The following is a 13,009-nucleotide window of genomic DNA, read 5'->3' as shown; positions in this document are numbered from 1 at the left end:
GTCCAGTCATTTTAGAAATACCTTCATCAAAGCCGTCTATAAGTCCCCAGATTCTACGTTTTTTCTCTCTCTGACATTCCTTGAATAACATTTTAGAGAGAGAGAGAGAGAGGGGAGGAAGAAGAAGCAGGGGGAGGAGTAGGAGGAGGAGGACTCTGTTGCTTCACCAGGTATTCGGATTTTCTTCTCGCTCTTTTCCTCCTTCTCCGATTGATTGTCCTCTCTGCTTCACTTCAATTTCGTAATTATGTTCGGTGAATTTCCTCTGTTTATTCTCTGTTTCTCTCTCTCTCTGTACTGGTTGAAGGAGTATGAATTCAACTTATCTGGACCTCTCTAGGGCTTGATTTCACACGGCTTAGTTTCAAGCTCGTTTTTGAGTTCTTTTCCTCTTACCCACTAAGACTCTTCCACGAACTTGCTTTGGTTGACTTTAATTGCTGAGAGGTTCACTTCGAGATTTTTCTGTTTCTTTCCCGCCTTCATTTCATTCTTCAATTTTACCGATACTGCGTCCCGGAATCTGCGCGGGTTTACAGTTATTCGAGCTTGGAAGATTTTGACTAATCGAACACGTTTTTACTGCTGGTACTGTTTTACTTCTCTCCCGGGGAGTAATTATATGTTTGTGTTTCTACGTGGAATAATAAAGTTTTTGTAGTATGTCTAGATTTCCTTCACAGTGTTGTTCGTTTATTTGTTGATTATTAGATTATCATTTTTTCTTCATTGTTGCATAAATTCTACACCATGAGAAGGGATTTCTTACACCTTAAGGTTTTGGCTTGAGGTTAGAATATTTAGTTTCTTCTCCGTGATGGTCGAGTTTTCGCTTGGGGATGAGTCGCCCTAGCTACTAACATAGTTGTCACTTTCTCACGATGCTTTTGTACCATGCCACAACAAGTTTATGCATTATTGACATTTTTCTAATTAAATATTTGCTGGTTGCTACACCCTTTGATGTTTGTGGTGCTCTGGGTTGATTGTGGAATAACCTTGAGCTGTGCATCCATGTTATTTTTGGAAGCGTTTCATTGTACATACAAATTTCAGATGGCTGCTCCATCCGTTGATACGTTAGATTTTTTTTTATCTTTGGGTACTTATGGTCTCGATTTTTGTGCTCTACAGGTGTGTTTTTCACTGATGTTCTTGAATCAACGTGGTGGTACATATCATCAAAAGTGCAGGACAAATGCCATCAATAAAAATGAAGGCCAAGTTAAGCTCGAGCTGCTTAAGAGAAAAACATGGTCTTCGTGTTTGTCAGAAATCTAGTGTCATCTCTAAAAAAGCTTGTTTTCTCCCGAGGGTTTCCGAAGAGACAGATGAATTTAATGGCTGTATTACACAATGTCTGGAGGGTAGGTAACCTTTTCCTTCTTTCTGTCTTTCTTTTTAACTTAGATGCTATCTTGTTTTATTTTTAAAAAATATATTGCTGATTACGTTCATAGTTTGTGGTTGTTTTCTCTAGCATGTGGGAGAAATCCGTTAATCTAAATTTTTTAAAATCTATTTAAGTTCACTACCTTGGTCTGCTAATAAAATATTTAAAAATGCTGGATCACTTGGAAGTTTGAAGTTACAAAAAGAAACGGTGTAATTCACAAGCATCTTGAACAAATACATTCGAATAGTCTCAGTCTCAATCTCCTGTCATATTTAGAATGAAGAATCACACGCATGGAAGAATATAGCTTCTTAGGAGAAAAGGCACCGCTTTGATATTTCCTATAGTTTGATTTCGATTATGCAAAAGTAAATATGATGTTATTTTCCTTCATACTGATTTATGCAGATTTTTTTTTTTTTTTTTTTTGTTCAATAAAACGACAAAAATCTATTTGAGATCTTTGAAATCTTTATTTTTTTCTACGAAGTTACCATTTTGCATCATTTTCTCCTCCTCCCAAAGTTGAAAATTTCTCAGAAATCAAACTATTTTTCATCCATTACCAGACAATATCAATTGCATTGCCATGTTTTTTTATTTTTGGGTACTGATATTTGTTTCTTATGCAGTTTCTCTAAACACAGAATCGATTAATAGCAATATAAATCAGGAAGCCATTGATCACCAAGTGTTCATTGACGAAGAAACTTCTGAGTTGAAGAGGCACGGAGAAGCTTTTGAGTTGAAGAGGGAAGAACCTTTTTCAGTCAATGCTGCAGATATGAATGGAATGGTATGATGTGATTTTTTTTTTTTTTTTAAAAAAAACAGGATCAACTGCAAATACATATTTTGATATTTTCTCAAGAACTGTGTGCGAACTCTTTATGAGAATTATTAGTATCTAGACTAATAGGCGCATGGGTTTTCATAATGCATCAAGACATATGCTGAATATCCCGGTTGTAAGATCATTCTAAGCACTTCTTTAATAAATTCTACCCGAGGATTTTATATGATAGTGGAGTGTGGATAATAATGCGAAAACAATTTGTGTGGTGCATTTGTCTAATATAGGAGTGAAATCTGAGGGCTGTTGTCCTATATTTAGGGAAGGGCAAATGTAGTTTTAGTTTATGTTTATGCCGGGCAGTTTTTGTTTTTTCTTTTTTCAAAAACCATCACCATCATTTTATTATTATTATTATTATTATTCTAACTATTACAATTACTATTATTGTTGTTGTTATTATTATGATTATTCTGACAAATTTTTTATTTGAAATTTTTACAGGATTGCACCTTAACCTACTCTTCCGAAATAGAGACAATTTTTTCTCCTATTAATGAACACGATGCAGGTACTACATAAGAAGTACAAACATTGACACGAGATATAGATGACATGATCACATGTTAATTTTTAAGAATGTAGGAGATAGGCACCACACGGACACATTTATTAAAATATATATAATTTTGATTTCAATGATTTACAGGCTAAAGTTTGTTTTAGCTTCTATCTAAACCAATTTATCAATTTGATCATGTCAACTTTTAAGAATGTAGGAGATAGGCACCACACGGACACATTTATTAAAATAGATATAATTTTTATGCATTTTGATTTCAATGATTCACATGCTAAAGTTTGTTTTAGCTTATATCAATTTATCAATTTTTCTAAATGATTTAACATCTGAGTGAAAATAAATTTTAAAGTGAATTATGTTAATACATTTTATATTTCACTTTCCATATATTTACGAATGTTCTGCATATGTTTGTTGTTTTAAACAAGTATACATCATGTGCTCAACGAACGTCAGGCTTGATTTAATTTAAACAGCTTTTAACATGTGGGCACTGCATTAAATTTCTCTGACATGCAAGTATAAGAATCTTCGATACAAGTTGAACACAGGTCACCCAAACTAAAGCGCCCTTGCTACTAATATCATCTGGTCATCGTTTTCAAAGGTTAAGATCTATAATTTTGTGTTAGGTCTACTTAGGACTCTATCCTCCTGTCTTCAGATGCACGTTCCCTTCAAGTATACCACTAGCAATTCTTGTTTATTGTCCCTTGAGTTCCCGTCCAGTCCAAACTTGTGTAGGATCGAGCAGATATTATTTTCTCATGGTTCTCAGAAACTTCTAATATTTAAATGGCATCTGTATTGGAGGATTTGAAAGTTGGTTTGCAACTTAAAGAAAAGTTTTATCAACCATTCTGCTGTGCTTGTGACCTTGAAGTTCATGTTTTCATTTAATTTCGAACTTCGGCTTTGCCATATGTCCTTGCAATTGTATATTTAGGCAATACTTGGAAGATGGAAAAATTTATTACCTCCTGACACAGACTATAACCCTCATGATAGTTCTTATCTGTTCATCTGCTTATGTGTTATGCAGGGAGAAAACTTGATCCTGATATACCAGGAACGGAAACTGATGAAGGGAAAAATATCAGAAGCTCACATGACAATCAGACTTGTGATGTATCAGATTTTTTTATTTCTGACATGATAGTTGCAAACTTACCTTTAAGTGGAAATGATGACCTCTGCAACATCAATTATTTTCATGACTACAAATATACTCAGTCAACTATATTGTCTGATGTTGCTGATCAGTATATGATGCTTCCTTTCCTTGAGGACACCGTGAAATTCAGCAATTCAGATGATGCTGACTGTTCTGATGAATTAACCATTGGTTTTGGTAATTCTGGTTTACACCGAGTAATTGATCAAAGAAATAATTTCAGTCTTGAATTCAATGTTAGCACAGACTCAGATCAGACAGAGTGTTTTGATCCTCAGTTGTTCATAAAAAATTTACCAGAACTTTCAGAAGTGATATCGAACTTTCAGCCCAGTATATTGCCCAATGAGGATCGGAAAAGAAAGGCCGTGACCCTTGTACTTGATTTGGATGGTAAGAGATTTATATTCGATATTTGTCTTTTTGAGGATTAGGAGATGTATAAATACCTGCACTGGTACGAGTGTTGAATGATTGGAATTTCTTTTCATATCTCTTCTTTTTTCTTTTTTTTTACTTTGGGTTGTAGATTGAAAGGATACAGTCTATGAAATTTTGAAGTAGCTGATCGGTTGTTCTCTCTTTTTCAAACTGTAGACTTTAGAATGCACACTTCCTGGGGAGTTTAAATGTGAGAGATTTTTATTAGATGAACGTTGTCATAAAAAGACATGAGTACATTTTTTCTGTCAAAATTTTACGATTGCCAATTCAGGAATTTGAGACAATTGTTCTTTCTATCTCTCTTTAATATTTTTCCCCTCTTCTTATCTCTATACTGTGCTTGCAATCTATGGATAGTCCTTCCCCCACCAAGCATAATGGCCTCAACCGACTAACAACCCTTTATGACTCAACTAGTAGTTGACAGCTAACTGACTACTATCTGAGCTTCCTATTAATTTCAGCCTTGCAGGAGTGAATTGTATAGGTGGACGACTTTGTTAATCAGATTATTAGCTAGCATTTAACATATCTAAATCAATATGAACTTGAGATTTCTTTCAAGTGGAGCTATTTAATAGTTTGTTTGAGTTTTGCTTAGATTTCCAATATGTTTTGTGGTGACTAGTTCCCTTTATTTTATCTGCTATCTGGAATGTAATGTAGTTGTCTTGTATATTTGCAGAAACCCTAGTTCACTCTACTTTGGAACCGCAGGATGATGCAGACTTCTGCTTTACTGTTTGCTTAAACATGAAAGAGCACATTGTATATGTTAAGCAGAGGCCATATCTTCAAATATTTCTGGATCGTGTTGCAGAGATGTTTGAAGTTGTTATCTTTACAGCCAGTCAAAGTATTTATGCAGAACAAGTCCTCAACAAACTGGACCCAGATAATTGTATTATCTCACGTCGACTTTATCGTGAATCATGCATTTTTTTAGAAGGATGTTACACCAAGGATTTGACAGTTTTAGGCATCGATCTAGCAAAAGTTGTCATTGTAGATAACTATCCACAGGTACAGCCCTTGGCCTAGTTTTTTATGAACTTCCATTTAGTTGGACCCTGCATTCTTTCTCTCTCTTTTCTCATGGTCTACATTTTTTAGTTATATAAAGAACATCTACTATGAGGTTAGGTAGTAGATTAATATGCTGATGTTAATGTGACTTTCAAATGGTGGAATGGAGAGATGGGTTAGGTTAAACAACAGCTATTTCTGTTATATCGTTGAAGATTCTTATTGTTACTTTTGAGTTCAACATGTGGGGTGAAGATTCAAACCTTTTTTATTTTTGTCAAATATTTCTATCCTGAGCATGAGCAAAAGATTAATGTCATGTTTTTGAGAATTTGTAGTTATAATGTTTATTTGGAGAGAATACTTGAAAAGAAGGGGAGTAGCAATCTTCATAATTCATTAAGTCATATCTTCATATTAGCTTTCATTTTAACCAGAAGCATCTATCGTTACTTAGATTGGATGATGGCTCAAGAAAAAATCCTTTATGTTCTCCTGTTAGTTGGTTTGCAAAAAACTGTGATCTAGTGTTTCGGAAAAGGGAAAAAAAAAAAACTGTACAAGTTACCTTTGCAAGGAGAGAGGAAGGGGGCAGGGGGACTGTAGAAATAGCTGGTCTTAGTGCAATGCAAGTCATGAAAATGAAAATGGGTCTTCTGCTCATAAATGAAATGTTCCTGGAAATTCTTGCTCTCATTGGACCATTTGAATTTTTGTTCTACGTCTCCGAGCTATATATCCTCGGGATTCGCAAATGCTCCAGACGTAGAGCACGCAGAGCCTTAGGAAGTAGGATATTGAAGGCGAAAAGGTGGAACTCTATATGTGAGTATCTAAGCGTATCTTTGTTCATGTCAGGTTTTCCGATTACAAGTGAACAACGGTATTCCCATAAAGAGTTGGATTGACGATCCCTTGGATTCTGCTTTAATTTCATTGCTTCCATTTTTGGAGACCCTGGCTGATGCTGATGATGTCCGCCCTATTATTGTCCAGAGATTTGGTAACAAGGAATAAGAGCCTTTCGTATTTCTTATTCTGTTGTTCTCGAGTATGGTGGCTCCTTGCCCTCTCTCTTTTTCAAAGCAAAATTAGCTTCTAATCTTAGATGCTTATCTCTATCTCATCATTGAGCTCAAGTTAATTAACTGTTGAATAAACTTGTTTGTCTTTCTTTGTTGAGTCAGATCTAGGTGCTTGTTACTTTCTGTTTTCTTTCCTCCTGCTGACTAAAGTGTGCTTTGTCTTTTTTTTTTTTTTTTTTTCTTTTTTTTTTCGGTGAAGTTAGGTTTAGGGAATGTCTCTTCAATTTTATTGTACAGTTCTTGTGCGTAGTTATATATGAGAAGAATGTATATGAATTTTAATGTTGTGAAATATAATTCTTGCAGGCTGTTGCTTTCTCCCTTGCTACTTCTTTTTGTGTTATCTAATTCTATCTGGTGTTTTGGAATGCTTTCTTTTGATTATTATATTTAAATCTTTGTCCATTTCATAGTTAGATTTGGAACCTCGGACTTGGATCTTCTCTTTCTTCTATTTGATACTACACAAGGTAACACAGTCATTAATTTTGAAAAATTTACGTCATTTACACTTGATGTAGAGTCAGTTCTTCAATAAGGCTTCTATCAGAGTTTAAGGCCGTTTGAAAGATTAAAGACAACAAATTCTGAAGTTGGTGTACAAGGTTATGATTTAGCATATTTCAAAATAGTGGAAACTTGGAACTTGCTGAATTGATGTAGAACCTCAGAGTATGCTAGGTTGAGCCTAATGATTAGATCATTATATTCAATCAAGTTGTCAAGCGTTTAAATTTGAATCCAGACATAGATATTAAATATCTTGTAAGCTTTAGATTGTTAAATATTGTAAAGCCACGTGGAAGTTCCATAATAAAATTTTAGAGGACAAGGGGTTTAGTGGTATTAGAGAGATTGGGAGGTTTATGACTGATTGTAGAATGTAGCTACTCAAGCAAAGACAAGAAAGCAATCATAAAGCAAACCACTGAACATACTGCTATCCTTGTTCATGTTACGTATCTATTCCTTGTGTAAGTTGTGTATTTCTCAAGTAGATTTCGTTGACACATTTGACAGTCATGCTATTGATATGTTCTCATCTGTAAATTTTCACTTGATTAAGATTAATGTTACTAGGTGGTTTCATGCTGTGAAGTATATTTAATGATTAATATCTTTAGCCAAGAATTAGTTACCTGGAGCAAACTAAACCTTTGCCGTTTTTTAATCTAGTTTGTTCTTTTATGTTGGAGTTTAAGCATGGACGTATTCAAGTTTAATGTAGTTCTTTGTTTCACTACTGATTGTACGTTGATTAGTGCTTTGAGCCTAGTGTTTTTACTTCTTGACTATCAACTATATTCATGCATGTAAATTAGGAAACCATTAAACATCTTGTTCTAAGATTTTTGGAGACTATGATCACTTATTTTATATCTGCAACTCATGACAAAATTAATATGATTTCCTTTAACATGTTCATTTCATCTTACTTATGCTTCGTACCATTTTGCTCCTTGTTGACTATCACTCTATGTGTTCTACAAGTTTAATAGTTCTATAGTATTGCACTTCATGGATGGAAATGGGGGTTGTGAGTGGTTACTAATAGCAAATAAGGCTTCCTATTCGGAAAAATGAAAAGAAAAAGAAAGAAAGAGAGATAGATGGGGGGGATCCAGCAAGAAAAAAAGGAAAGAGAAGAAAAAAGAGAAGAAAGAATAAAAGAACACCGGTATTGAAGAGTATGGTACCATTTTTCCTTAGTATACTATCTTATGCATGATACTAACATTTATTAACATGTGAATCTTTGTTGTTCATATTTCATTTGTGATACTGCTTTAGTTTAGTGAAAATTTCTTGGGAAAAAAAAAAGTGTGGAAGTAAATATTGCTTCAATTTGAGGTGACGTAAGTTAAATTCAAGATTCAAGAGGAACCTAATTTATTTACAGGGTTAATGTGTATTTGCTGCTATTTCCAGCTCGATATAGCTAATCTTGATGATGACGCCGCAATGAGGAAGAAGTGTCTGCTCATAACTTTCTATTCCTATTTCAGGAAAACGGTGTCCCAGCTGAAGGAGTGCTTTTGATATATATGCTTCTATTAGTAGAAGGGTTATTTCTCGGTGTCTTTGGGTTGCATAGTTTAGCATAATGATAGATGACGATTTCTGTCTGTTATGCTATAATAAGTTTTATGGTTTCTCTGCAGGTCTTTTGAAGGGCCAGTTCTAAATGTCTCCTACAAGTTAGGTAAGCTAATAATTCTTTATTTCTCAGGAGCCTATTTGAAATGACTTTCTAAGTGCTTAAAAATATATTTTTCACGTAAAAATTCTTCTTAGAACACTTAAAAAGTCATTCTAAATAGGTAAACCCATTTTAATAATTGTTGTCAATGCTCCTTAGGGATCAGTGTAACATCCCGTGGTAAGTAGATATTCCTGTGAGGTTCTGATTTCTATTTCGCCATGATTGGTTGCCTCATGCGCAAGCAACATCCTTGTATGATGAGTAATTAGCAGAACGGTTCTCTCTGTAATATTCTCTTCCTCTTAGGACTTACAAACTCTCCTACTTCTTGAATGTGACAGATTATGTAATTTTTTTTCTTTTATACTTCCTGTTCTGTACATAATGCTTCCTCATGTTTTCTGCTGCTGAAGAACAGTGTTGATGAAAGATGTAATTTTGCCACAAACCTTCTCTGATCACGTTAGTGAGCCTGTCTACATATCTTTTGTCAAATGCTAAGCTTGATTGGCGAACTGAATTGCATTTTCTGTAGGTATGCTGAAAATTAAATCATTGTAAGCTGCACCAATGAACACGAGATTACAAATATATATCGAACTTCTTTGGAATGATTGTTTGTTTGGTTATGTAAACGCCTGTTGTAGATACTTATAAAATTGACGTGTTGGATAAAAAATTGAAAGTTCATAACAAAAATTTTATATAATTTGATAGGTTGAGGGTGATGTGAATGAAATTTTTTCTTTTTTTATTTTTATGAGTAAGGATGAACATTAACTAAAAGTGGAGAACACATTGCTAGCTCCCAAGGGAATATAGTCCTAAACGTAGACATAGGCTACAATTTTATTCTATCACTATTATGGCAGAAACCCTGTGATAATTTTCTGCCATTTTCCCCTCTTTTCTTAGTAACCGAACACTAATGCCTCCCCCCGACCTCCGCGTCTCCTTTGTATAAAAGAAAATCTAAATGCCTTCTCGGCCTGCAGATTGTAATAGACCAGATCCGAGTCGCTTTCAGCCTCCTCTTACATGATTGTCATAAGAAGTGATCCCAAGAACACGAAAGAGAAGAAGCTCGTGACTCGAATCGCGGAGCTTGCTGTGTCTGATGGTTCTGTTCCGAAACCGCCGGTGTCGGTCGGTGTGGTATCGGTTGGCGTCGTGTCAGCAGGCATTGTGTCGGGTGGTGTTGGCGTTGTTATGGTTGGGGTTGACGGTGGCATCGGAGTTGGATTCATTGGTGGATTGATTGGTGTTGTTGGGCTGCGTTCGCATAAACAAGTTAGATGAGATTGTTTTCCTGCTATTTGAATTCGGATTCTAACGAGGGAACTATTTTCCAATTTACCTCGGCGTTGATCTTGATGCTGCGTAGCGACAATTTCCACTGCCTGCAATCATGAAGAAAAGATATGTTCACATTTCAAGCTGAGGAATGATTATCTAGTTTTATCAGGAGCTGGGATGTTCGTATTCCAGGATTGAATTTTATTGTGTGTGGTAAAAACTTTAGCAGATAGGAAACAATTTGGAAAAGGAATATGCTCAGTTTTTGAAGTCCGAAGGTATGAAGCAAATTTTGGGTTTTTGTTCAAAATGAAATGAAAGAGGAAGCATCAATCATGACCGAATACCTACAGTTGTATTGTTTGGAGATGAAGTATTGCCTATTTTCTGTTATGGTTCTGAATTAAAATAAACTTGAAGTGATGATCTTTCTTACTTGGGTCTGTGCTGGTGAGCTGCGCAGTTCCTCCAAACACGCAGCTTGTGGGTGCTGGATTCTTCTGGTAGTACTGGTTGAAGGCATAAGAAGCATGGTCTCGCATAGTGTTGGGCTCAAAGCAACTACCTCCCGTTTGGATTGCCGAGCAATCCGCGCCCCCATATCCGCAAGCATAGTCAAGAGCTACCTGCAAAGCGGTTGGGGAAGCACTTGAACTTGCTATGCACCAACTTCCACCGCCTGTGGTTGTTGGGGTTGTGGGCGTTATGGTTGGGGTTGTCGGCGTTATGGTTGGGGTTGTAGGCGTTATGGTCGGTCCGGTAGGGATTGTTTGTGCTGGCGGTGATGTTGGATCCACAATCGGGGTCTGGGTTGGAGTTGTGCCGCCGCCTGGGGTGGTTGGATTCACAATGGGGATTGTGTCCAGTTGAGTGTTGGATATTGAAGTTGAAAAGTAGGGTATTTGTTCTTCTTGATTTTGCAGTACATAGTCTTCTTGGTTTGCTTCAAAATATGGAGTCCGTGCAATACTTGAACCTGAAGCCAGAAAAAGCAAGGTCAGTTCCTTCTTGTGAAAAAGTGAAACCTCTTCACATTGTGATTATCTTAGAACAACCAATAGGAGAAATGCAGAAAGATAAGGCATTGATATCATTGTGCAGGAAAAAAAAAAGAAAAAAAGAAGGCATTGAACGCTGATTTACCTAAACTGAGGAAGATCAACAATGAAAGTAATGCAGCCTGGAGGCAAACGCAGGTACCCATCTCTACAAATTAATTCCAATGCTTGGTTTTGGATCTTCAAAGGTCTTTGAACAATGACAGGACCAGAGATTTGATATGAAATGGGGTTCTGTAAAGAAGAATGAGCCTTTTTGGCGGCAAGCAATATATACAGGGAGGTGGGGCGACAGAATCTAAGCTTTCTTGGATCATCAAGAGTGAGAAAGAAGGGGAGGAGAATATGAGGAAACTTGAGAGAGGAGGCATTGTATATTTGAATAGTTGGGAAGCGCAAGCAAGGGAAGGTTTAGAAAACGAAAAAAGGTATATGGAGAAGGAAAGGCCTGCTGTGAACTCTATACTGATTCTGCAGTTTCGTGTGGTGCCATTTCCCTTCTTCTCTTTAGAGCTTCAGCTTTATGTTACTGAATCAGAAAGTTAAAGGTGGGGTTGGGTTATGGGTTATGGGTTATGGGTTATGGGTTATATGGCCTATGGGCGATAGATTTGTGTGCACAAGTTGCATCTTGTAGTTTGTGATCAAGAATATTGTCCCCTGGAGAATCTGCTTAGGTACCAAAACAAGAATCAAATCCTTCTCTCGCTGCCTCCATTTTCTGTTGTGGCATTTGATTCCTTCTTTTAGAAACAAGCCCACTTATCCACTCAACTGCCAGATACTACTCATCCAATATTCTAACACAACATAACTGACATCTCTCCGCAGACTTTCTGAGTGGTTCGTATGATCATACTGCCGCAAGCCACACACCGAGATCTTAGCCCCCAAACTACTTCCCATATTTGGGGCCTTTTCTTACAATTTTGGTTGATTTTTTCTTTGTATCATATCTCTGGTTTGGATATTGCTGTTGAGTTCAACTATGGTAGAATGAGAGATTGGTGGTATTTGGTATCCTATTTTCAGAGTTACTATGTTCAAATGAACACAACCATTTAAAATTATTTGTGAAATTGAATGACCGTTAAAAAGTTAATACTATATATTTCAGAAAAGCTAATGAAATTGTATCAACTACTTAACATGACAAACTCCAAAGCAGCTGTGGTTCATCCAAACCAAATTCTATCATGTGAGGTTCTACATCAGTTTGAGAAGGGTTTGAGAGGGGACGAAGTATTCTTTATAAGCTCCTTCCTATCATTTCTTATAGAGGATTTCCTATCAGTTTGAGGCTAACGCGATAAGTAACGAGTCAAGGACGACAATATCTGTTAGCGGCGGGCATGAACTGTTGCAAATTACATCAGAGCCAGACACGGGGCGATGTGCTAGTAAAAAGAGTGGATTGTGAGATTTCATTTGAGAAATAACATTTCTTATAAGCGTGTGAAAACGTCTCTCTAGTAAATGTCCTGATACTTGTCAAGTGAGAATGTGAGAATGGACCGTATTACTATTTTGAGTTACTTTCCATATTCCTATGGGAGGTTATTTTCCAGATTCCTATTTTAATAAATTGAATAAACTGATTTAGTTTTTCCAATTATTGACTTTTGTGAATCCCAATGGATTATCTCTTCATGGGGACTTTGAATTTCATAATATCATTTTTATTTTATTTCAGTTTTCAAATAATTATTTAATATTCCAACACAGCATATGAGCATGTCGGAATATGATGGCCCACTTTAACAACATTATGTTTATATACTTGAGAAACGGACCGTAAAATAATATAGGATTTTAACAACACAAAGACATGAAGCTAATTTAATATTTAATATTTATACTATATTCTATCAGCAAATTATGTCAAACAAGTACAATTATTCTTTAGCCTAAGAGTCTTCTCAATGCATTATACCCTCTTAAAGTAACCCTA

At 35.9% G+C, this 13,009-nt stretch overlaps 2 protein-coding genes across 14 annotated transcripts; one reads left to right on the top strand and one right to left on the bottom strand.

Annotated features, from left to right (window-relative positions):
* The first annotated feature begins 10 nt into the window (after positions 1–10).
* On the top strand, positions 11–10,997 carry LOC111803570 (uncharacterized). Of its 13 annotated transcripts, none has more exons than XM_023688046.2 (10): positions 11–170; positions 1,135–1,367; positions 2,029–2,192; positions 2,694–2,760; positions 3,815–4,339; positions 5,076–5,413; positions 6,275–6,419; positions 8,664–8,704; positions 8,861–9,239; positions 9,700–10,996. In XM_023688046.2, exons 2-8 carry the CDS (start codon positions 1,199–1,201, stop codon positions 8,684–8,686), a joined length of 1,431 nt encoding a protein of 476 aa, XP_023543814.2. In that variant the 5' UTR covers positions 11–170; positions 1,135–1,198; the 3' UTR covers positions 8,687–8,704; positions 8,861–9,239; positions 9,700–10,996. The 13 variants fall into 13 exon arrangements, with proteins under 13 accessions (XP_023543814.2, XP_086983629.1, XP_086983627.1 ...); XM_087127503.1 differs by having other exon boundaries at positions 8,508–8,704; XM_087127501.1 differs by having other exon boundaries at positions 8,664–9,239; positions 9,700–10,997.
* Positions 9,430–11,282, bottom strand: LOC111803572 (uncharacterized). The gene is made up of 4 exons (XM_023688051.2): positions 11,144–11,282; positions 10,437–10,976; positions 10,062–10,104; positions 9,430–9,976 (listed from the first exon to the last, which is right to left on the bottom strand). Exons 1-4 carry the CDS (start codon positions 11,202–11,204, stop codon positions 9,739–9,741), a joined length of 882 nt encoding a protein of 293 aa, XP_023543819.2. The 5' UTR covers positions 11,205–11,282; the 3' UTR covers positions 9,430–9,738.
* Between the last annotated feature and the right edge of the window lie 1,727 nt (positions 11,283–13,009).

Source organism: Cucurbita pepo, chromosome 10 (genome assembly GCF_057944985.1).
Source record: "Cucurbita pepo subsp. pepo isolate OVF chromosome 10, ASM5794498v1, whole genome shotgun sequence".
Classification (NCBI taxonomy): Eukaryota; Viridiplantae; Streptophyta; class Magnoliopsida; order Cucurbitales; family Cucurbitaceae; genus Cucurbita; species Cucurbita pepo.
Note: the sequence above shows the minus strand (reverse complement) of the source record. Positions and strands in the feature narration are given on the sequence as shown.